General features: G+C 41.9%; 1 protein-coding gene across 3 annotated transcripts in view; it reads left to right on the top strand.

Moving 5' to 3' along the window:
* The first annotated feature begins 4,145 nt into the window (after window positions 1–4,145).
* Window positions 4,146–26,093, top strand: part of LOC149445757 (threonine synthase-like 2) — a 46,379-nt gene continuing 24,431 nt past the window's right edge. For all 3 annotated transcript variants that reach the window (XM_089653409.1, XM_089653410.1, XM_089653411.1), the window contains exons 1-5: window positions 4,146–4,271; window positions 11,882–12,112; window positions 15,512–15,706; window positions 17,396–17,548; window positions 20,249–20,479. In XM_089653409.1, coding sequence (XP_089509535.1) covers window positions 11,890–12,112; window positions 15,512–15,706; window positions 17,396–17,548; window positions 20,249–20,479 — 802 coding nt within the window. In that variant the 5' untranslated portion in view covers window positions 4,146–4,271; window positions 11,882–11,889. The remainder of the gene's footprint in view (window positions 4,272–11,881; window positions 12,113–15,511; window positions 15,707–17,395; window positions 17,549–20,248; window positions 20,480–26,093) is intronic.

Here is a 26,093-nt window from a genome sequence, read left to right as displayed (position 1 = left end):
TATGGTATCCTCGAGCTGCCGGCCGGGATGTTATTAGCTTTACATAGGAAGGAGGAATTCATAGAAGCTGATGATCTGCCGTATTTATACATATCTGCCTGCATTCCTGAATCCTGGTGAAGAGTGACCCATCCTAACACTAACCCAGCTGAATCAGAGTTCTAGATTTTAAAATAGTTTTAAATGAAATCCTATTACTATCACCTCAGGTCAATACAAAAGTAAGAAATCAGATCCTGTCTCATAGTATTAGGTAGAAACATTCTAATATTTTTTGCATTGTAAAATCATAGCATATAATAATAAATACATTTAAATAACCACTTTGCTTCTGGAGCACCTTTTTTAAAATTTTCATGGTAAAATTTGAATTTTTTCAGCTATAAAATTACTTAAACCTCCCCCAAACAATTATGTTCTCTGAAAGCAGAGGCCCCGATGAATAAAATGGTGGTAGCTGAAAATGTTTATACTGCAAGATAATTATGCAATTGTTTATCAAATCTATATTAAAAAAAATTGAGCCAAAATGAATAGTGCACAGAAACACAATTTTTTTTTGTAAAATATTTAAAAGTTGATTTTCTATCGAGTAAATAGATGCAAAACATGTCAAGCCAACTTTACAGTGCTGTAGAAGTGATTGGGTGACTCTATAGCCATATAGATCACTTTTATGGGATATCTAGAAGCTGTCTGAAAAAATGCTAATGCTAAACCTTTTGGATATATTAAATGTATAAAGTCACATGACTGTGTTTGGTACCTAAATATCATGTCCAGCAAGATTTGACAGACCAGCAAGTACGGTATGTTTTTGTACTTGCAATGCAACACATTCCAATGTGGTTTTTTTTGCCCTAATACAAATTTTTTTTTTAAATAACAAACATGTTATACTTACCTGCTCTGAGCAATGGATTTGCACAGAGCAGCCCCGAACCTCCTCTATTTGGGTCCCCTACTGGCGCCCCTGGCTCCTCCCCTTGCTTGCTATGGGTGCACATGTGCATGCTCACTCCCAAGCCAGCTCTGTGTGTCCAATGACACACAGAGAGGGGCTCAGCCCCGTCCCTCCGCTCCCTCCTCACTGGCTGTGATTGACAGCAGAAGGAGCCAATAGCTCCCACTGCTTTGTCTGAGCCAGTGAGAAGGGGAAGAGCCAGGAGAGCTGCTGCTCTAGTACCCATCTCAGGATCGAGATCAGGCCCAGTTAAGGGGGTGCTGGGGAAACTGCACAGTGAAGGTTTTTTACTTTCATGCACAAAATGCATGAAAGTAAAAAAAACCTTCAGCCTTTACAACCACTATAAGGCTGCTTTCACACTGATTTGTTTTTTTACGCATGTGACCATGTAATCCTATGGAACTCTTCACACTGATCCTTTTTGGGTCAGTTGTGTCTTTTAACCACTTCAATACCGGGCACTTATACCCCCTTCCTGCCCAGGCCAATTTTCAGCTTTCAGCGCTGTCGCACTTTGAATGACGATTGCGCAGTCATGCAACACTGTACCCGTATGAAATTTTTATCATTTTGTTTCACACAAATAGAGCTTTCTTTTGGTGGTATTTAATCACCACTGAGTTTTTTTTTTTTGCTAAATAAAACAAAAAACACCTGAAACTTTTGAAAAAAAACGCACTTTTCTTTGTTTGTTATAAAATTTTGCAAATAAATAACATTTCTTCATAAATTTAGGTCAAAATGTATTCTGCTACATTTCTTTGGTGAAAATAATAATTGAATTTATAATTTTTTTTCAAATGTTTCTATTTTTTTATTTTTTATTAAATTTTTTCTTTTTTTTTACTATTTTATTTTTCAGCACACTGTTATCAAAGCAATACAATATTACCTTAGTAACATTAAACTACTCTGGGCAAGTGATCAGGATTTATTTTTTTAACACATTGCTAATACCAATGTATTTCATTGATATTTGCAATCATTGCTACTGAATGAAACGGATTAATTCAGTCTTTTGTTGTGATTAGCTGTGATTGGGTAAAGCTGATCACATGATACAGATGGGCTGTGAATGGCCCTGTCTGTATCATGTGATTGCTTTGACCATTCACAGGTAACAACACAATTGTATAGAATAAATGGCATGACAGGAAGCCATCCATTGTATACAATAGACATGTGATCTGCTGTGATTGGTCACAGCAATCACATGACACTGGCAACAGGCCGGTGTAGTAATATGTCATCGACACAGCCGGTGACAGATCGTGCCAATGCGCGACTCGTTTTGACAGGTCGTCATATGACTCCCAGTCGCAACGGCGAGTGTCCTGCCCAGCCGTCAATCTCCTATAGGCCGGGCGGGAAGGTGTTAAAATCCCGCTTGCTGAATTTTTGGAGCAGGTTTGGTGGAGTGAAAAAAAAAAGCACACCAAAAAATGTACCCACCCCATTCAAATGGATGGAAACGCAGCAAAAACGCACTACATTGTGTTTATGGTGCGTTTTTTGAGTCGCATAACCTGTAAAAAAAACTCGTACCGCATATGTGTTTTTGCTACAGATCAGTGTGAAAGTAACCTAATGGCTCATGTACATTGGCAGAAAAATACAGCTGCTTTGGGCTTCTGAATTTTTTTATTTTTATTTTTTTGTATGCCTATGAATGCAGCTGCATGTTATTTATTGTGGCCATGTACAACCAGGCGTTTATGTGTGTATTAATGTGTAGCATTTAGGGGAATAAGGCCTCATGCACACATGTACGCTCCAAATATGCCGCCAGAATTTGGTAGGAAAAATGTCTCTAATCTCAGGAATCCCCCTGATGAAGCCACGTGACCCGGTGGCGTAACACGTAGGGGAGGGGCTCTGACGTCACGACGCTATTCAGAACACACACGGCGAGTACAGACAGTGTGCAGAGCATACACAGAGGAATTATATGTTTTAAAAACAGCTATTAATTTAGAAAAAATGTGAGTGGATATATATGCAGCATTAATAAATAATTTTAAAAAAGGATAAGGCACTATCAGGGGCGGACTGACCATTTGGAAACTCAGGCAGTGCCCGAGGGCCCGGGGTTAGTAGGGGGCCCCATGAGATGCCCCTGGTACCTTTTTCATAGGCTTTTTTGAGTTTGGCCAAGGACACAGGGGCCCCATGATCCCCTATTGCCAGGGGGCCCCATGAGTTGTCAGTCCACCCCTGGGCACTATATATAGATTCTTTTGCATGATAACCCACAATATGGAGGAATAAAGAGGGGAGGTGGAGGAAGTGCAAAGACCCCTGGAGGACAGAGGAAGAAAATCCATCCATTCATAATACAAACAGGGATCAGCAAGTCCAGGAGACCCCCTGTGGGAAAAGTGCATTACTACATTCAACTACCCATCGTTTTTGGAATATGGTCAAAGCTTGAAAATCACCTACCTGTCCACAGAAGGACACAAAGCTGTTTTAGCCTAACTTCACGGTTTGGCTAAAATTAAAGGTGAGAACATAAATAAGAAAGATCCATTCATTTTCTGATTGCCATCATGGAGTGGACTTTTTTGGTTTCTTGATTTAGACACTATTTTGTAAATTGAACACTAAATATTTTATACACTTGATATATATTTTATTTTTTATTTAATTATTTATTTTTTATTCATATTTTATTTTTCGTATCACTATAAAATAAAATTTTTTGGGTATCTTAAATTGAGAGTTTATAATAATATATTTTACTAGAGCACATATTGCACCTTAAAAATATATTAAGGTTTATTAAATTTCACTTGTATTTAAAAACTGATTTTTGCAAAAATATTAATTATTTATTCACAGTGGAGCACGACACAAATTTAATATTATATATTTGCACATGTTTATAACTCTTTAAATCTTCTCCACTCTAACTAAAAAACAAGTTTTATTTTTTTATTATTATTATATATTATTTTTATTTAAGTTATATTTTAAGCAGTATGAGCATTCTTCACGTTATTAGAAAATCGAATACTATGACTATTTATTATACTGTGCTCAAGCTGGTCTAGAGATCGATCTGCACAGACAGGACATGTGTGTACTCAGGCTGGACGACTGACGGTGAGCGTTGTCAGCACAGCTGCTCCTTTAAGAAGCCGGTCACATGATTCTGGGAGCAGAGGGCACTTCAGCGTTGGAAGGAAGAAGTTTATGGAAACACAAATCACAAGCAAGAGACTTCATTTCTGTACATGATAATTCTGTAGCCTGTGAGAGCAGCAAAGGATCCCCTGCACAATACTCATCATACACCGCCGGGGTGAGAATCACTATTAGAGAAGAGTAGAAATGTTTGTTTTCTTTGTCCTGCATATGAAGCGGTATCTTCCATTATTACTCTGCTTCTACAGCCTAGCTCAGAACAGATTCTAAGAAGACCGCAATACGTATATATACGTTCCAGAAGTGGGGAAGAGATAAGCCATAAACTTTTCTTTCAGCCTGGATTTCTGATGAAAGTGGTCTGAGCAGTTCATTAGCCACTGGAACACTTTCTGTACCTGTGCCCCCCCCCCCCCCCCCCGCTGCTCACCGGTGTTTCTCGGGCTCACTGTTAAAACCAGCGTCCACGAGAACAGATCCGACGGTGCGGCTCGCTGCTCCTAGAGGCAATGAGAGATTCTATGGTCTCTGATCACCTCTATGGTGTTGGAGGTCCAAAGCGGCATCATGACGTCACATCCAGTCCAGGACAGATGTAAACAATTGTTTTCTTTTTTTAAAGAAAAAGAACAAAACATTTTTTTTTTAATCTTTTGCTCTTAAAGGAGAGATTTGGAGTCTTTTTGACCCCAGATCTCTCCTTAACCACTTTGCGCCTGCGCCTCCCGGCGCTTTAAAAGTTTCAGAAGTCGGGCGGGGTTTTAGGGTCATGTGACCGCTGTGATTCGCCATCATGGTGGTCACATGATCGGAAAAGGTCCCGATCGCAAGGGGAGAACGGAACCAGGGGCGGACTGACAACTGATGGGGCCCCGGGCAATAGGGGATCATGGGGCCACTGTGTCCTTGCCCAAACTCAAAAAAGCCTATGAAAAAGGTACCAGGGGCATCTCATGGGGCCCCCTACTGACCCCGGGCCCTCGCGCAGTGCCCGAGTTTCCAAATGGTCAGTCCGCCCCTGATCGGGACCTTCCCGTGAGTCACGGACATATGTGCTGGTAGTGCGCAGGGTGCTCACTCTCAGCACATATGTATTTTCTAATGGCACGCAAATATGCAAGGCCCAGATGCCGAGAGGTACATATTTGCATGCGCTCGGCGTCCAGGGGTTAAAGAGGACCTATCATGCTTATTTCTATTATAAAGGATGTTTACATTTCTTGTAATAGGAATAAAAGTGGTAATAAAAATATAAAAGTGGTAAAAATGTAAAGCTCCCCCATCCCTCCGTGCATGCAGAAGTTAACACATATGTAAGTCATGCACGCATGTGTAAACGGTGTTCACAGCACACATGAGGTATTGCCCTGAACGTTAGAGCAATAATTCTAGTGCTAGAACTTTAAACAGGTAACTTGGAAAAAAATTTAAAGCGTCGCCTATGGAGATTTTTTCAGTAGTTTGTCACCATTCCACGAGTGTGTCCAATTTTAAAGCACCGTAACATATTTTTAAGATTTCAATTTCAGATTAAAATTAATTTTTTCCAAAAAGATTGTGTTTGAAAAACTGCTGCACAAATACCATGTGACATAAAAAATTGCAACGATCGCCATTTTATTATCTAGGGTCTTTGCTAACAAAAAAATATATAATGTTTGGTGGTTAGAAGTAATTTTGTAGTAAAAAATACTGATTTAAACTTGTAAGTAAAACGTGCCAGAAAATGCTTGGTCTTCAAGTGCTTTTAAAGGGCCACAAATCTAATACAAGAATGTTCTTACATAAGAACATGGTCACTAATTTGACTTTTGCTAAACAGAAAATCCTAAAAACACGAAGAAGTCTTCTGCTCCTCACATCAGCCATTCAGAAAGCACAGAAGTCAGAGCGTCAGTGTAACAGCCAGGAAACCTGCATTTTCAGAAGGGGTCAGTAGTAGCAGTCTATGTGTTTTTCTCAGGAAGGTTTATCTTTAAAAGGTTAGTCGACCTCTACATCATGCACCCTTCCTACCCCCAGTCACCGGTGTACTTACCTCTGGGGTTGCCAAGCTATTAGCACCCCCACAGCCACTCCAGTGTTCTGAGAATTTGAAACCCCATTCTTCTCTCTCTTTTCCATGCAGTGCTTCAGGGATGGACCAGATGTATTCACTGTGACAGTGAGGACCATGAGTGGTACAAGTGGATAGCCATCCATCTATCCATAGGCTGCATAGAGCTGTATTAGACCTTGTATGTTTAATGTCCTGGTAAGCCATGTGGTGTGGTGGTGGCTGCGTGCACTGTAATTGGTGGAGGTGGTACAAAGGATACACATCACTCTGGACTGTAGTGTACTTTATAGGTTTTTTTGATATTACATCAGAACGTTTTGTATTTATGCACTTAATTGTTGCAGTGCAACACATCGGAGTTGATTTACTAAAACTGGAGAGTGCAAAATCTGGTGCAGCCAGGGGCGGACTGACAACTCATGGGGCCCCCGGGCAATAGGAAATCATGGGGCCCCTGTGTCCTTGCCCAGACTCAAAAAAGCCTATGAAAAAGGTACCAGGGGCATCTCATGGGGCCCCCTACTGACCCCGGGTCCTCGGGTAGTGCCCAAGTTTCCAAATGATCAGTCCGCCCCTGGGTGCAGCTGGGCATGGTAGCCAATCAGCTTCTAACTTTTATACTAAAATACTAACATTTATAGGTAAAGGTGATCCAGGGAATATTCGATTGCCTCTCGGGGGATCAGGAAGGATTTATTTCCTTGCAGGAGCAAATTGGCTCATTCTTTTTTTTTGCCCTCTTCTGGATCAACTGTGGGTATAGGATTATAATTTTTTTTTTTTTTAAATGGTTGAACTGGATGGACTTTTGTCTTTTTTCAGCCAGACTAACTATGTAACTTCAGCTTGTTCAATTAAGTTTTGACAATAAAACCTGGAAACAGATTGGTTTCTATGAAGAGCTGCACTGGATTTTATATACTCCAGTTTTAGTAAATCAACCCCATTATTTATGTTTAGTCTGGTTATTGGGTATTCAGAGATCAGTGAGTGCTGCTGTTACCTTCATATGTATATTTTTTGTATGGTTTACACTAAGAGCGGTTTGTGTGCTATTTTTGGTTTCACATGTTGAGCTAATATAATCAACTCTGTGCTGAACTGTGCCACAAGCCACTAGTGCTTTTTATTATACATATTCACCAGCTTCTTGTGATAATCAATGCCATGTGTGCCATTGTTAAGGGATTATCAGTGATCTGTGTTTGAGATATGACAAAGATGCAGCCTGCAGAATCTATATTTAACCATTTAGCCGCCTGGCCTATAGCCGTTTGGCGGCCGCAAAAATGCTGTAGCTTTCGGTTGCACGCCATTTGGCGTGCTCCCGCACATGCGCAGTTCGCGCGGTTGCAGAGCCGCGCAGCGGCGCGATCTGTCACCGGCCGTGTACCTCGGACACGGCCGATGACAGATCTGAGTACCGGCCCCCGTTGCCGGTACTATGTGACCTGCTGTGACCAATCACAGCAGGTCACATGACAGTTGTAAACAATGGATGGCTTCATTCATGCCATCCATTGTATACTAGTGCCTAGCTGTGAATGGTCACAGCAGGTCACATGCACATGTCATGTGATTAGCTGTGGCCAAATCACAGCTAAGCACAGAAAAAAACAAAAAAAAAAAACCTGAATGAATCGATTTCGTTCAGGTAAATGCTTGCTTATAGCAAAGTAATTCTTTGCTATAAGCAAATTGTGTAAAAAAAAAAAATACTGATTACTTCCCCAAAGTAGTACAATGTTACTATGGTAACATTGTACTACTTTGGTCATAGTAAAATATGAAAAAAAACTTAAAAAAAATAAAAAAAAATGTAATAAAAAATTAAAAATAGTAAAAAAATACAAATATATATATATATAATTTGTTTTCATACTGTCACCAGTCAGTGTCCCTGTTCACCGCCATGCCAGTTATATGATGACGCTGTACTGCACTGGTGACAGTATGTAAAAATAAAAATAGTGAAAATAATTTTTTTAATTTTCTGAAAAATTATGACAAAAAAAATACAACTTCAAAAAACTCGCCATTCCTCTTATGAAGTACGTCGGACTGTCTACTCTGCAAAAAGGGGTCATTTGGGGATATCTGTACTATTCTGACATTCTTGGACCTCAAGAAATTAGATTGGCTGTCAGTACTTCAGGATTGATCAATTTTCAGATCTATACCATAGTTTGTGAACTCTATAACTTTCCTACAAACTAAATAATACATCCTAATTTTGGGTTATTTTCACCAAAGACATGTAGCAGAATACATCTTGGCCTAAATTTATGAAGAACAATTATTTATTTGTAAACTTTTATAACAGAAACAAAGAAAAACGTGGGGTTTTTTTCAAAATTTTTGGTCTTTTTTTGTTAATTTAGCAAAAAATAAAAACCCCAGCGGTGATTAAATACCACCAAAAGAAAGCTCTAGTTGTGTGAAGAAAATGATAAAATTTTAGTTTGGGTACAATGTTGTATGACAGCGCAATTGTCATTCAAAGTGTGAGAGCGCTGAAACCTGAAAAATGGCCTGGGCAGGAAGGGGTAAAATTGCACGGTATTGAAATGGTTAAAGAGGAGCAGAAAACACATGTTGCTCACTTGCAGTCCAAGTTTAATGTGTTAAACTGAAATGGATAACATTATACAGCTAATTACTGGTTCACACTAGCCCGCAGGCTTCAGGCTGGTTGCAGGTTCAGGAATTGCACCTGTTCCCACACCCACAACCACCCACAGGCACATTGTGTTTCTCTTGTGAAGAATGTGGGGGTGTCATTAATTCTGAATGGCACCCCCACGCATCTCATCTCGCAGCGCGATTGTGGGTGCAGGAAACTGCATGGTGCTTTGCTTGGTGAAACGAGGGCACAGCAGGTCATTCAAATGAAAAACGATGGCCGCACGGCCTTCACTAGTGTGATTCAGGCCAGCAGTAGTGGCAGTGCAGGCCACATGAAAAGCACATTCATTTGTATTAGAGAATTACCATTACTAACATATAGGATACTAAACAGAGAAAGTGAGTGTCAGAACAAACACAAAACTGACCAAAGATAGCATAAACATAGGGGTTGATTTACTAAAGGCAAATAGACTGTGCTTCTGCTCGTTTACAAAACCTTAGAGCAACTGCACTGCAAGTGCACAGTCTATTTGACTTTAGTAAATCAACCCCCAAAGTGTGACTAACCTGTATTTAAAGAGGAAAAGAAAAAACATGTTGCTCACTTGCATTACGAGTTTAATGCGAGCTTATTGGTATAGTCTCCTGAAGTCACTCTACAAATCATCAGAGCTCCCTCTAGCTGCAGCCTAGTAATAGCATTACTGGGAGGTTTATTTTACTTTCTACACTATAAACAGGTGAAGACATGAAAATATATGAACATTTATAACTGTTAACCACTTGAGCTCCAGAGGATTTACCCCCCTTAATGACCACGCCTCTTTTTGCTACTCGGCGCTGCATTAATTCAACTGATAATTGCACGGTCATGCAATGCTGCACCCAAACAAAATTTACGTCCTTTTTTTCACACAAATAGAGCTTTCTTTCGGTGTAAATTGATCACATGTGTGCTTTTTATTTTTCACGCTATAAACAAAAAAAGGCCAAAAATTTTGAAGAAAAACAATATTTTTTACTTTCAACTATAAAAAATATATAGTAAACTCAAAGTTGGTTATAAATTTAGGCCAAAATGTATTCTGCTACATGTTTTTGGAAAAAAAATCCCAATAAGTGTATATTGATTGCTTTGTGTGGAAGTTATAGCGTCTACAAACTATGGTATAAATACTGCAATTTACGCCATTTTTCTGCTATACAGCGCTGCGCTAGTTTAACGGACAATTGCGCGGTCATGCAATACGGTACATAAATGAAATTTACATCCTTTTTTCCCCACAAATTGAGCTTTCTTTCGGTGGTATTTGATCACCTGTGTGGTTTTTATTTTTTGCGCTATAAAAAAAAAGGCTGACAATTTTGAGGAAAAAAAAACAATATTTTGGACTTTTTGCTATAAAACATGTCCAGTAAAAAAAAATGCAAAAATCAAATTTAGTCATAAATTTCTGCCAAAATGCATTCTGCGACATGTCTTTGCTAAAAAAAAAACCCAATACGTGTAAATTAATTGGTTTACGTGAAAGTTATAGCGTTTACAGATACTGGAATTTTTTATTTTTATTTATACTAATAATGGCGCCGATCAGCGACATATGGCGGCAATCAGCAACATATGGCGGCGACCAGCGACTTATGGTAGGACTGCGGGACTGTGGCGGACATTTTGACACTGGGGGGGGAACTGACTTGGGGTCACTGACATCCCCAGTGACACCAATACAGTGATCAGTGAAAAAAAACCACTGAAACTGTACTAATGTCACTGGGGAGGAAGGGGTTAACATTTTTAGAATTTGCTGTGTAAGGGGAGTGTTTTACTAGGCGGGGAGTGTGTACTGGACGGGGGAGGGAGGGGGGAGCTGATCAAGGGAGAGAAACTCTGCAGCTTCTCACAAGCTGTCAGAGAACTGACACAGAACAGGGCTGTGTGTAAACAATGCAGCCCTGCTCTGTGTCAGCGATCACCGTCAATCGCGGGAAAACGGCCGGTAAAAACCGGCTGTGACCTGGTGGCTGACACCCGCTGCTGACACCCGCGGGACAGATAGGGCACCTTGCGCGCGCCCCCTACCTGGTTTGAAGGCAGCCGTTTTAAAATGTGCTTTTGCCTACGAGTGCCGTCCTGCCGCTGTTTATATGCGGTGGCTGGGCGGCAAGTGGTTAAGAAGCAAAGTGTCCATAAATATGTCTTTTAAAAACTCCCACAAATAATGAGAAACATCCACAAGTAAAAAACGTTTCTGTTTTGTGTTCAGGTTGATTCAATGGACTTTCATCTGGCATGATTTTTTATATGTGATTTTTTATGTGTTGGACACTTGCACTTGTGTATTAGTTGCGTTCCCCTATAGGGAATCACTTGCCTCACAGTTATTTGTTCCCCCTGATTGGGGTTATTTTATGTGGGGGTCACTTGTGCAGTTTGTGACAGCTGACCTATATGTTACTATGTCTTTTGTGTTATTGATACTTCTGTTTAGTATTTATTTTAGCGCTACACCATTTTCTTCATAATATTTGTATACTTTGTGGTAAAAGAGGGTGCTAGCTGCTTAGGGTAGGTTACATCCATTTCAGCGCAGGGGGTCTTTCTCCTTCCACTCAGCTGGTCTCTCACAATGAACATGGTGGATGGCTGTATAGCAGTGGGCCCCTATATCAAGTACGTTGACCACCAGCTTCCTGAACCCTGTCCACTCTTAAGAAACTATTTGAATTCCTGCATGCTTTCTATTCCCTGTTACTTCCTGTACATTATGGCATTAGTTACTAAAACAGAAAGTGATGGGAAATCTCTCCAATGGAGACACAAATGGTAATAAAAACCTGACTGAGGTTCCCTACTTAGGCCGTTGTTTGGTGGACTGCACAGTTGTAGCCATATCTACAGCTGACATAATGCTGCTTACAATAGTGGATCCTAGTTTTAGTTTTTTTGCAGCAATAATTACTAAATATGTGAAGGGTTAAGTCTTTTTAAGGTGTCATCCTTATTTTGTGCCTAGAGTAAATATACTGTAAATCCTGATGCGTGTCGTCTGTACATATGAGTGTTTTTCTTCCCTTTATAGCTGAAAAAATGAAGTACACCAGCACAAGAGGAGTTGTGTCTGGTGTGGGGTTTGATGAGGTCTTATTTTCGGGATTTGCTGCAGATGATGGTCTGTATATGCCGGAGCAGATCCCGAAGCTGGATGAGCAGACTCTCAGATCATGGAGCGCTCTCTCCTACAAGGAGTTGGTGAAGGAAGTGTGCTCTCTCTTTATTCCTTCGGAGCTCATCCCCAGGAATGATCTACATGGTAAGTTACACATTAACGAAAGTTGAGAGAAATGTATAAATTGCTACTGCTAAAGTGTTCACAAAGGTTGATTGGTGGCCAGGAGAAGTATCTCCAGTTCTTAGTAAGGGCAAGTCGATATGCAGTATACGGCACTATTTAGCTCTTTAGTTGAGGAAAAGCACTAAGGAAAAAAAGGTCCCTAACTCACTATAAGCGCCATGTCACTCCTTGACACGGGTGCATTTCAGCGTAGCAACTGGTGTGCACTGCAATTTGGGTGAGATCAGACTTTTTTTTTGTTTTTACATTTTTCTAACAACTTCTCAACCGTGCCATAGCCAAAAGACGGTTACAGTGCGGTCTTCTACGTCTGAGAGGGTGTCTATAGATGTCCCCCCAGAACCCTGCCCCCTGCATGCCCCCCGGGTGCGCATTGGGCACGCTCTGTAATCACCTTTGGACACAGTTGATCACAGATCAAAGTAAAGGCTCAATCACAGCGGCCCTTTGCCATGTGATCACCTGTGTCCAATCACAGCTGATCACATGTAAACAAATCTGCCGGTTATCAGCATTTCAGCATATCGGCTCTCCTTTCCTCACACAGTGACAGCACGTGAGTAAAGGAGAGCTGATAACGGCAATCCTGACAGGCCACATCTACAATGATAATCAGGGCACTGATCTTCAGTGCCCCAATTATCAATGCAGCCCCATCAGTGCAGGTTCTTAGTGCCTATCAGTGCCGGCTTATCAGTGCAGCCTCATGAGTGCCCATCGGTGCAGCCTCATGAGTGCCCATCGGTGCAGCCTCATGAGTGCCCATCGGTGCAGCCTCATGATTGCCCATCAGTGCAGCCTATCAGTGCCAGCTTATCAGTGCAGCCTCATGAATGCCCATCAGTGCAGCCTCATCAGAGCACATCGGTGAAGAAGAAAATTTTCATAACGAAAACTAAGAAAAACTTTTTTTCAAAATGTTCAGGCATTTTTCCTTTGTTTTGTGGCAATAGCCGCCCATCACAGTGCCACAGCATCTGCTGTGAATAGACCCTTATTTCAAAAGGAAAAATACATTGTAACTGCTTAAAATGCCTAAAATGTGGTAGCTGGAGTTAGGCTTTAATTTCTTAGTCATTTATGTAAAGTCCATCTAAATCTACTAGTCCATCTAACACTAACCTCACCCTAGGATGACAGCACTGCTGTCCAAGGGTGGCTACATGGCTGCTCCATAGATACAGCTGATGATTGAGTGTAGCCACCCTAAGGCTTCATGCACATGGGTGAATGAATTTATGCTGCCAAAAGGTGGCAGAAAAAAATGCCACTGATTTTGTGTTTTTTCACTTTTAGGTGCATTTTATGCGCATTTACATGCATATGGTGTTTAGAAGCGGTTGCGCGCAAACTCATTCTATTGGCTAGAATATTCATGCATTCTATCCATTAGAATACAGTGAAGGAAATAAGTATTTGATCCCCTGCTGATTTTGAATGTTTGCCCACTCACAAAGAAATGATCAGTCTAAAAATCGAATGGTAGGTGTATTGTAACACAGAGACAGAATTGCAACCCAAAATTCAAAAGAAATGCATGTCTAACAAATGATCAAGTATTTGATCCCCTTCACAAAACATGACTTAGTACTTGGTAACAAATCCCTTGTTGGCAATCACAGAGGTCAGACGATTCCTGTAGTTGGCCACCAGGTTTGCACACATCTTAGGAGGGATTTTGGCCCACTCCTCTTGGCAGATCCTCTCCAGGTCATTAAGGTTTGGTGGCTGACGTTTGGCAACTTGAACTTTCAGCTCCCTCCACAGATTTTCAGTCGGATTAAGGTCTGGAGACTGGCTAGGCCACTCCAGGACCTTAATGTGCTTCTTCTTGAGCCACTCCTTTGTTGCCTTGGCCGTGTGTTTTGGGTCATTGTCATGCTGGGACACCCATCCACGACCCATTTTCAATGCCCTGGCTGAGGGAAGAAGGTTCTCACCCAAGCTTTGACGGTACATTGCCCCGTCCATCGTCCCTTTGATGCGGTGCAGTTGTCCTGTCCCCTTAGCAGAACCCCCCCCCCCGAAGCAGAATGGTTCGCCTCCATGTTTGACAGTTGGGATGGTGTTCTTGGGGTCATAAGCAGCATTCCTCCTCCTCCAACATGGCCAGCTGAGTTGATGCCAAAGAGCTCGATTTTGGTCTCATCTGACCACAACACTTTCAACCAGTCCTCCTCTGCATCATTCAGATGTTCAGTGGCAAGCTTCAGATGGGCCTGGACATGTGCTTTCTTGAGCAGAGGGACCTTGCGGGCACTGCAGGATTTCAATCCTTGTTGGCATAGTTCGTTACCAATTGTTTTCTTGGTGACTGTGGTCCCAGCTGCCTGGAGATCATTGACAAGATCCTCACATGTAGTTCTGGGATGATTCCTCACTGTTCCCATGATCATTGACACTCCATGAGGTGAGATCTTGTATGGTGCACCAGACCTAGGGAGACTGACAGTTGTTTTGTGTTTCTTCCATTTGCGATGATTGCACCAACTGTTGTCACCTTCTCACCAAGCTGCTTGGCGATAGTTTGGTAGCCCAGTCCAGCCTTGTGTAGGTCTACAATCTTGTCCCTGACATCCTTGGACAGCTCTTTGGTCTTTGCCATGGTGGAGAGTTTGCAATCTGATTGTTTGATTGTTCCTGTGGACAGGTGTCTTTTATACAGGTAACACAATGAGATTAGCAGAACTCCCTTTAAGAGACTGCTTCTAATCTCAGCTTGTTTCCTGTATAGAAGACACCTGGTAGCCAGAAATTCTGCTGAATGATAGGGGATCAAATACGTACCATGCACATGCAAATCAGTGCATCATTTGTTAGTCATGCATTTCTTTTGAATTTTTTGTAGCTATTCTGTCTCAGTGTTACAATACACCGAACATTCGATTTTTAGACTGATCATTTCTTTGTGAGTGGGCAAACATTCAAAATCAGCAGGGGATCAAAAACTTCTTTCCTTCACTGTAAATACACACACGTGTTTACATGTGTTTAGGGCATGTATATGCGTTGTGTGGAGAAACCGCAAAAGCCGCTTCTTGGGGAATGCATGCTTGGGAAATTTCTTTCCGCCACTGGACGAAAACACCTGCATGGGCCCATTACCTAAAATGCAGTGGTGTTCAGAGGTGAAAAAAAAAACCCCAAACACCCTTGAAAGTGGCGTTTTCTGCATCTGTGTGCATGAGGTCTAAGACAGGAGGTGGATTGCTGCCAGATCACCAGGTAAAGATAAAAGAAAAAAAAAAGAAAACTAATGCAGCCACCACATCTCAGGACTGGTAAGCTGCAGTATATTACATTTATGGTTTTTGGGTTTAGATATGTGGAAAGCAGCGATAACTCTTCTCTGTATAGATCTGATCGACAAAGCTTTACTGCGCTTCAGACACCAAGACATCGTTCCAATTACCAGACTGGAAAATGGGTTGAATGTGATGGAGATGTGGCACGGTCCAACATACGCTTTTAAAGACCTCGCTATGTCCTGTATGGGCCAGTTTCTGGATTACTTTTTGAAGGAAAGCAAGCGGCATGTGAACATCCTGGTTGGTACGTTGTCACCAATATATCATTGTTATCCCACAGATGGCTGACTTTTCTCATATCGTTCATAAAATATATGAAAGCACATTAAAGCGGTTGTAAATCCTCACATATACCCAGTGAAGTGACTGGCCTCAAAGTGGTTGTAAAGGCTCAAGGTTTTTTTACCTTTTGTGCATTCTATGCACGAAGGTAAAAAACCTGTGTGCAGCATCCCCCCCCCCAGCCCCCCTAATACTCCCCTAAGCCCCCTCTTGATCCAGCGATGTGCACTGGACTGTTCCTGGACTCCCTCTCCTCATTGGCTGAGACAGAAGCGGGAGGCATTGGCTGTCAATCACAGCAAGTGAACCAATGAGAAGTGAGAGAGCAGGGGGCCGAGCCGTGGCTCCGTGTGACTGGACACACAGACAGCGGGTGCTCCCATAGCAAGCTGATTGCTGTGGGGTCACCTGACAGGAGGGAGTGGCCAGGAGAGCATGCAGTGGACCTGAGAAGAGGAGGATCCAGGCTGCTCTGTGCAAAACCACTGCACACAACAGGTAAGTATATAGACATATTTGTTATTTTTTCTTAAACAAAAGCCTTTAGAAAAACTTCAAGTAATACACAGAGATGAAAAACGTCCTCTTACATAAGTTGTACCTGTTTATCTACAGTTGTGTTTCTCCTACATCCATTCAAAGTGCAGAATTTACACAGGATCTCTCAGCTATGAAAAGCAGGGGGTGGGGTGCTGAAGTTACATCAATGAGGAGAACTGATTGGAGGGAAGGGAACCCCCCCCCCTTAAAACAGGAACAGAGCTGCGGCTGTCAATCACAGGCTGTGTCCTCTCCTGTCACCATTTTTCTGTTCGTGTCATGAAAACTTGTCAGAAGTGACTCATATTATAGCAGAGAGACAGAAATGACTCTTAGTGCTCTGGATTGAGACAAATACACACTATAGAGGGATATGTTTTGTTCATATTTCATGTCTGAGGTTTACAACCACTTTAAGTGACACAACATCTGAAATACACATATTTTTCAGTGGACAGATTTCCTTTAAGTGTGGTACTTTGGAGAGTAAATCAGACTTAACACAAGCTACATGTTTTCTTGCTGTGTGCTGCACGCAGTAATGTGTCTAATGTGTAAAACTTCCAGCTATTTATTACCTCTCACTGAGATCACAGCACTCCCCCCAACAATGTATTCATCTGATTTCCTCTCCTGAAGAACTGCACCATCTTTGTTCAGCCACCATCCAGGGTCAGCATCTACTTTCTGGACTGAGGTGACAGTCATGTAAATTTTAGTGCTTGTGCAATTTTTGGCTGTGTTCACAAATGCCTTACACAAATCAGCCTCTGCTGCATCCTCTCACCTTGCAGTGTTATAATGTACAGTCTGATCCTCCTACCTGCAGCGCACTGATGACATCATTTGAGCCTAGACAAAGACTGACTGAATCTTGAGGATTGCTTTTTAACGATAAAAGTTGGAGCTTTTCTGAAAAGAAAATGATACTGTTACTCTGTATTGTGACATATCAGGAATTTATTCATGCAGACTTGTTATGTTACTGACAGGTCCACTTTAACCCCGTGTTTATATCTCACATTTATTACTGACTGATTATTTTAATTACTGACCAGAAGCTTTCAGAGAGCTTTCTGTATTATTCAGCGCTGTGTATCTTATGTTTCAGCAACATCTGGAGACACGGGAAGTGCTGCAATTGAGGGTGTTCGAGAAAATCCAAATATTGATATCATTGTTCTGTTCCCACTTGGACGCTGTACTAAGATCCAGGAGCTGCAGATGATCACAGTGTTTGAGGATAATGTTCACGTGTTAGGGGGTAGGTAGCCGGTACATTACTATTAGTCAGGATTTAACCACTATGTACGTCCCGAGAGCGAAGCGCACAAAGCAAACTTGTGGCAGTAGCAGCCATGTGCTTTGTATTTATTTCAGTCAAAGCCAGGGGCGGACTGACCATTTGGAAACTCAGGCACTGTCCGAGGCCCAGGGTCAGTAGGGGGCCCATGAGATGCCCCTGGTACGTTTTTCATAGGCTTTTTTTGAGTTTGGGCAAGGATACAGGGGCCCCATGATCTCCTATTGCCCGGGGGCCCCATGAGTTGTCAGTCCGCCCCTGGTCAAAGCTGGCCTCCAGCTGTAATTTAAAAGTGATCCGGGCACATTACATGGGGAGGCTGCAGGGCACATTGCATGGGGAGGCTGCAGGGCACATTGCATGGGGGGCAGCAGCAGGGCGCATTACATGGGGGGCAGCAGCAGGGCACGTTACATGGGGGACAGCAGCAGAGCGCGTTGCATGGGGGGCAGCAGCAGGGCGCGTTGCATGGGGGGCAGCAGCAGGGCGCGTTGCATGGGGGGCAGCAGCAGGGCGCGTTGCATGGAGGGGTAGCACCAGGATATATTATTTTGTACATGGAGTCAGCAGCAGGCTATATTACATCTTCCTTCATCCTTGGGTCAGCTGATAGCTTTCCATGGTTTCCAACACCATTTCTATGCTGATGACACACAAATCTATCTCTCTACTCCTCAGCTCACCCCATCAGTTTCCTCACGTATCACCTATTTACTGACAGATATATCAGACTGGATGTCACACCTCTTCCTAAAATTCAATCTATCCAAAACTGAGCTCATAATATTTCCTCCCCCACGTGTCTCTTCCCCTGATTTCTCAGTCAGGATCAATAGCACGACTATCAACCCATCCCCACATGCCAGGGTGCTAGGGGTAACCCTGGATTCTGAACTATCCTTTCAGGCTCACATCCAATCCCTGTCCAAATCATGCCGCCTCAACCTCCGCAACATCTCCAGAATATGCCCCTTATTAACCAAGGATACCACAAAGCTCCTAATTCACTCCCTGGTCATCTCTTGACTTGACTACTGCAACTCCCTCCTCATTGGTTTACCTTTACATAGACTATCCCCCCTCCAGTCCATCATGAATACTGCTGTCAAGCTCATCCAACTTACCAACCATTCAGTGTCTGCTACCCCTCTCTGCCAATCCCTCCACTGGCTTCCACTCGCTCAATGAACAAAATTCAAAATACTAACAACAACTTACAAAGCCATCCACAACTCTGCCCCCAGCTACATCACCTACCTGGTCTCCAAATATCAACCAAACTGCTCTCTTCAATCCTCCCAAGACCTTCTGCTCTCTAGTTCCCGTGTCACCTCCACGCTTGCACCTCCATGCTTGCCTCCAGGACTTCTCCCGAGCTTCTCCCATCCTATGGAACTCCCTACCCCAATCTGTCTGGCTGTCTCCTAATCTATCCACCTTTAGACAATCCCTGAAAACCTTTCTCTTTAAATAAGTCTATCCTGCTTCTACATAGTAAACCGCCATTTATTTCCTCCATCAGCTCATCCCCCCCACAGCTATTACCTTTTGTATCACTCAACCCTTCCTCCTAGATTGTAAGCTCTAACGAGCCAGGCCTTCTGTTCCTCTTGTACCAAATTGTATTGTAATAGTAATGTCTACCTTCATTTTGTAAAGCGCTGCGCAAATTGTTGGTGCTATATAAATCCTGTATTATAATAATAATTACATGGGAGGGAGCAGAAGGGCACATTACATGAGGGACTGTAGCGGCCGAGCACAGCAAGCGGAGATGGCAATATACTGTAGAGTAGGTTTTGGGAGTCCTGGTCCTCACCAGCCCCACCATTCTTCTCCATCCCAGGTGATGTCACATACATGCACCTAGGATGGACAGGAGGGGAGTAGGGGCCGCGGGGAACAGAGTGCTACAGCACGACTCCCAGAAGCTTCACAATGCAGATCTGTATGTAGGGGAGACCTGGGGATGAGAAACAATCTGATTACTAATGCAGGCCATAGATGGGTTGAAAATCGGCCGTTTAAAATAAAAAAAAAATTAAAAAATCGGTCGTTCAATCGGCCGACATTACCACCAATGGCAAAAAAATCAGCCACTTTTCGTCCCGTCTACGGCCGGCATTTTTACTTCTGTCCTTGCAGAGAGCTCCGCTATTATATGTTACATGAAAAAGTCTTGCGGTTTCAACATTGTATTTATTTCAGATACAGATATTTTTATTCGGATACAAATAGATACATTTTTGCAACTGCAAGACTTTTAATATAAAATATAAAAGCGGACTATTCTTCTTCTTCTTCTTCTTGCAGGTCACAGCTCATGTGCAGATTTTTTATGGGTAAAACGATCGGCCGATTTGCCCATCATTGCCGGGAAAATTGGCCAATTGTCAAAATCGGCCGTGAATTTTCCAACTTTACCGATGAAAAAAAATGTGCCAAAACCCCGAAAAACGGCCGACCAATTGACCCACTAACGATGCGAAAATCAGCTGATTTTTTTTCGGACGAAATTTCGGCCAATTTTTGACCCATCTATGGCCTGCATAAGTGATTACATTGGAATGTGTGAGATATTGTACATCCTCCATACGCATGAGCAACCTAATAATTCATATAAAATGCAACTCTTCTAAATTTTCTCCTGTTCCTTGGCAGTTGAAGGAACATCGGATGAGCTGGATGTACCTGTAAGAAAACTCTTCGCAGACACAAGTTTTGCAAGCAAGCATAACTTAATGAGCACTAATTCTGTAAACTGGGCTCGAGTGATGGTCCAGGTAGCCCATTTCATCTACGGGTACTTCCGATGTGCTCCAGCATCAGAGGAAGACATACTGCGCCCAGTGGAGATAGTCGTACCAACAGGTGGAGCAGGGAATATTACAGGTAAGAGATGGGTAACATGAAGTGAGCACGCACCAGTACCCCAACAGCAAATGGCTTGCTATGGGGGGGGGGCACTGGTCAAGGGGGAGGAGCCAGGAGCGCTGGCGGGGGAAAAAGAGGATCCTGGTTGCTCTGTGCAAAACCAGCACAGAGCAGGTAAGCATAACATGTTTGTCATAACCTCTGTGACCAAACCCCGTTGGGTAGGGTGAAATGCATCAGAGGGTGTGGCCAGAATGGCGGCTGAGGCTATTCCTCAACATTGGACTCCTGTGGTCGGTTGATCAGCGTCCATCCCTTCACAGGTACAACATGTTTGTTATAAAAAAAACAGAACAACGAACCTTTAGAATCACTTTAACTATTTTAATCCTTATGCTGCTAGCATTAGTAAATAGATCATATTAATATAGTTACTCTTTTTTAATTTTTTTTTTTACATTTCTTCAGTTACTTCCTGGTTTCTGGCCTAGATCAAAATGATGCCATACATCCATGGAGTTTTAATGAGCATTTTGTTTTCTTTCATCTGGAGGAGGAGCTTTCACAGTAACAACACTCAGGAACAAACTGGCACCCAATATAATTAACCCTCCCAAACAACCCAGTTTTTTCTTTAACCGCAGTGGTTTTTATCCCTGCAATAGGTGCATGTTATGCGTTTGTAATGGTATACACAAAAGTACTGTAAAATCTTTTAGATCAAACGCTACAGGTAAAACGTACGACATTGAAAATACCATTACATGTAACACTACACATGTGGTCTACCTCTTAGAGTGCTCCTGCGGGAAGCAATACGTAGGGAGGACAACCCGAAGGCTAAGAGACAGGTTGCGTGAACACCTCAAAAACATCACTAAGGGATTTAAGGAACACTCTGTATCCATGCATTTCAGACAACACCACCACAGAAACCCCCACTGTCTGAAATTCACGGGAATTGATGTTATCAAAAAACAATGGCGAGGTACATACAGCAAAAGAGCTGTATCTAAACTAGAAACGAAATGGATATATTTATTGCAAACGCTGTCACCATCAGGCCTGAACATCAACCTCGACATTAATTGCTTCATTGACACCAGTTAATAGCATCACAAAATCCCACATCCCCTCAGTTGGGTTCATCTGTTTCCATTTTTTATACTCATGATTATTGGTTCCACCCCATGTGGGTGTGTATTTTATATGTTTATATTTTTTATATTCTAATACCTTTGTGACCCATGTCTCATATATTCACAGTTTTATGGTCACTATTATTCGTTTTAATATGTCCGCATACGTTTATGTTACTGTCATTTGGCCTTATAGGCCTTTATGCTGGATTTAAGCGGTATGATATTAGTTAATATTATTCTTTCACCTTTTTTACATATGGTTTATTAATAGGGTATTGATGACCATCATTGTAATTTCCATTAATTTTTTAACACACATGTTTTATATTATTTTATACTGTTTTTAAACTATTATTATCCAGTCACTATGAGGTAGTGATTCTTCTTCTTGTAAGACGTTTATGACTAATCATAGATTGTTAGATGATTTGCTTCATATATGTTTCCTGGCTTTATTTAGGAGAGATCCTTTTCCCCATATCGTCTTTTCCAATTTGGTCACTAGGTGGTGCTGTGGCTTCCATTAAATCCTTGCACAGGGATTTGGGTCATACTATAGCCTTACCGATGAGTAATCGATTGTCACAGACCCCATTGCGCCACAGAGGAATAAGTAGACATCCACATGCCCGGATAAACCTTTTAATTTAGAAGGAACATTCCCCTGTGCGCTGGGCACATCTCTCATTGATGTATTGTTTTCAACCCACGGCAAAATGGCCGCCGGAGGTCTTACTGGGCATGCGCGACTGCTGTTTGTCCTCTATGCACTATAAGCCAAAAACATGGCTAGTGCGCATGCGCGGGAAGCCCGCGATGCCGCAGATGTGCAGAATGAGCACATTTGCTCTTTCTTTATTTAAGGACTCACTTGGGACCGGGTTCTCTCCCTTTGAAAATGTGTTATTACACGAAACGCGTTACAGAGATACCCTTTCTTATGGAATGTTAACCACTAACTACCTCAGATGTAAGTGCTGATTTTGTTTACTTACTTGTACTTTGATGTTACCCCTATTTTGATCATTAAACATACTACACTATTGGAGTTCTTTTCTCTCTGGGCTCATTTATCTGGCACTGAGAGTCCCTGTTCTGAAGGATTTTTCCTGGCTCCTATCTGCCTCGTATGATCCCCCTGATGGCTGGAAATTGTACTGCTGGACACAGCTAACCTGAGATGTGGAAACCTGCTTTGGATAGATGACAGCTGGTGAAGTACCTCCACCTGATGATCACATCCGCATGCTGAGTTCCCACCCCCAGAGTACCGAGGAGTAGGTCTTATTTACTCCAACGCACATTTATCTGTGCTATCTGGTTAGTGCATAGTACGCTCATTGCTTCCAGCCACAGCAGTCACGAAAGTTATCCGCTGTTCTTTGTGTCACCACAGTCACATCATCTCATATGAACTATATCCTATCAGTCAATTGGTGCATAGTATGCTCATTGCTTCCAGTTTTAATAGTCACGTATTTTACTTTTCTGTTTACTGTATATCCACAGTCACCTCACTCCGCATTATCTATACCTAATAAGCGGTGTTGCTGTTAATATCATTTAACACCACGGTCACGGCAGTCACAGAAGGTTTATTACTGCTCGTTGTGTCACAACAGTCACATTAATTTATATATACTATATTAATGAAGTTTTAACACTGTGAGATATCTTCAATATGTTGCAACTATGATCGAGCGCCGCATTTGTACCTTTATTTCTGATATTTATTGGAGGATCTGAGGTTGTTTCCTCTTCTATGCTGGCTGCTCCTATTTTTCTGTACTTAACTGGTCTACTGTAACCCAGCGCTCATATTTCTATTGTTTTTATTACTCTTCCTTTCACAGTAAGCACACACTCCTGCCTGCATGCCTGAACTAAGGACAAATGGATTCCAGGAAGTAAATGTTACATGAATCATCTGCCATTACCAGGGGTGGACTGACAACTCATGGGGCCCCTGGGCAATAAGGGATCATGGGGCCCCTGTGTCCTTGCCCTCACTCACAAAAGCCTATGGAAAAGGTACTAGGGGCATCTCATTGGGCCCCCTACTGACCCTGGGCCCTCAGGCAGTGCCTGAGTTTCCAAATGGCCAGTCTGCCCCTGGCCATTACACAAGGCTGTGGTTAGAAATGCTGAGGGTTGGTTTTCAAAATAATTTCTCAACAAAATAAAGCATGGAGAAATGGATGGATGGGTGAGCATGCTTTATGAACTAAATGGTGTTTTCAGTGGTCAGATACAGTTAAGTTCCACTTTAAAGTGTGACTTCCATAGTCTGGTTGGAAAAAGACAAAAGTCCATCCAGTTCAACCATAGAAAAAAAAAAAAAGTTATAATCCTATACCCACAGTTGATCCAGAGGAAGGATCTCAGCAAAAACTCAGCAAAGCATGATCCAATTTGCTCCTGCTGGGAAACAAAATCCTTCTTGATCCCCCGAGAGGCAATAGGATATTCCCTGGATCAAGCTTACCTTCAAATGTTAGTATCCAGTTATATTCTGTGTATCTAAGAAAGAATCCAGGACTTTTTTAAAGCAATCCACTGAGCTGGCCAGAACCAACTCTTGAGGGAGTCTATTCCACATTTTCACAGCTCTTACTGTGAAGAAACCTTTCCGTGTTTGGAGATTAAATTTCTTTTCTTCCAGACGTAAAGAGTGCCCCCTTATCCTCTGTGATGACCTCAGGGTGAATAACTCTACACCGAGTTCACTATATGAACCACTGATGTATTTATACATGTTGATCATATCACCCCTTATGTATTATACATGGAGATCATATCCCCCTTATGTATTATACATGGAGATCATATCCCCCTTATGTATTATACATGGAGATCATATCCCCCCTTATGTATTATACATGGAGATCATATCCCCCTTATGTATTATACATGGAGATCATATCCCCCTTATGTATTATACATGGAGATCATATCCCCCTTATGTATTATACATGGTGATCATATCCCCCCTTATGTATTATACATGGTGATCATATCCCCCTTATGTATTATACATGGAGATCATATCCCCCCTTATGTATTATACATGGAGATCATATCCCCCCTTATGTATTATACATGGAGATCATATCCCCCTTATGTATTTATACATGTTGATCATATCCCCCTTATGTATTATACATGGAGATCATATCCCCCCTTATGTATTATACATGGTGATCATATCCCCCCTTATGTATTATACACGGAGATCATATCCCCCCTTATGTATTATACATGGTGATCATATCCCCCCTTATGTATTATACATGGAGATCATATCCCCCTTATGTATTATACATGGTGATCATATCCCCCCTTATGTATTATACATGGTGAACATATCCCCCTTATGTATTATACATGGAGATCATATCCCCCTTATGTATTATACATGGTGATCATATCCCCCCTTATGTATTATACATGGAGATCATATCCCCCCTTATGTATTATACATGTTGATCATATCCCCCTTATGTATTATACATGGTGATCATATCCCCCTTATGTATTATACATGGTGATCATATCCCCCTTATGTATTATACATGGTGATCATATCCCCCTTATGTACTATACATGGTGATCATATCCCCCCTTATGTATTATACATGGTGATCATATCCCCCCTTATGTATTATACATGGTGATCATATCCCCCCTTATGTATTATACATGGTGATCATATCCCCCCTTATGTATTATACATGGTGATCATATCCTCCCTTATGTATTATACATGGTGATCATATCCCCCTTATGTATTATACATGGTGATCATATCCCCCTTATGTATTATACATGGAGATCATATCCCCCCTTATGTATTATACATGGTGATCATATCCCCCCTTTATCTCCTCAAGAGAGAATAAATTCAGTTCCTCTAATCTTTCCTCATAGCTGTTTGGTTGCCCTTCTCTGTACTTTCTCCAGTTCCCCAATATTCTTTTTGTGAATTGGTGCCCAAAACTGAACTGCATATTCCAGATGAGGTCTTACTAATGATTAGTACCGGGGTAATATGATATCTCTCTCTCTGGAGTCTATACCTCTTTTAATACAAGAGAGGATTTTGCTCGCTTTAGAAACTGCAGCTTGGCATTGCATGCCATTATTAAGCTTGTGATCTACCAGAACTCCCAGATCCTTCTCCACCATTGATTCCCCCAGTTGTACCCCCCCCCAGTATGTATGATGCATGCATATTCTTAGCCCCCAAGTGCAGAACCTTACATTTATCAACATTAAACCTCATTTGCCACATAGTTGCCCAATTACACAGTACATTGAGGTCGGCTTGTAAATTGGAGACATCCTGTAAGGACGTTATTCCACTGCACAGCTTAGTGTCATCTACAAAGACTGAAATGGGATTTATAATCCCAGACCCTATATTGTTTATAAATATATTAAAAAGTAAGGGTCCCAACACTGAACCTTGGGGTACACCACTGACGACCCCA

This window comes from Staurois parvus, unplaced genomic scaffold, assembly GCF_062004578.1.
Source record: "Staurois parvus isolate SC_StPar_1 unplaced genomic scaffold, SC_StPar_1.0 ptg000711l, whole genome shotgun sequence".
NCBI classification, from domain to species: Eukaryota; Metazoa; Chordata; class Amphibia; order Anura; family Ranidae; genus Staurois; species Staurois parvus.
Note: the sequence above shows the minus strand (reverse complement) of the source record. Positions and strands in the feature narration are given on the sequence as shown.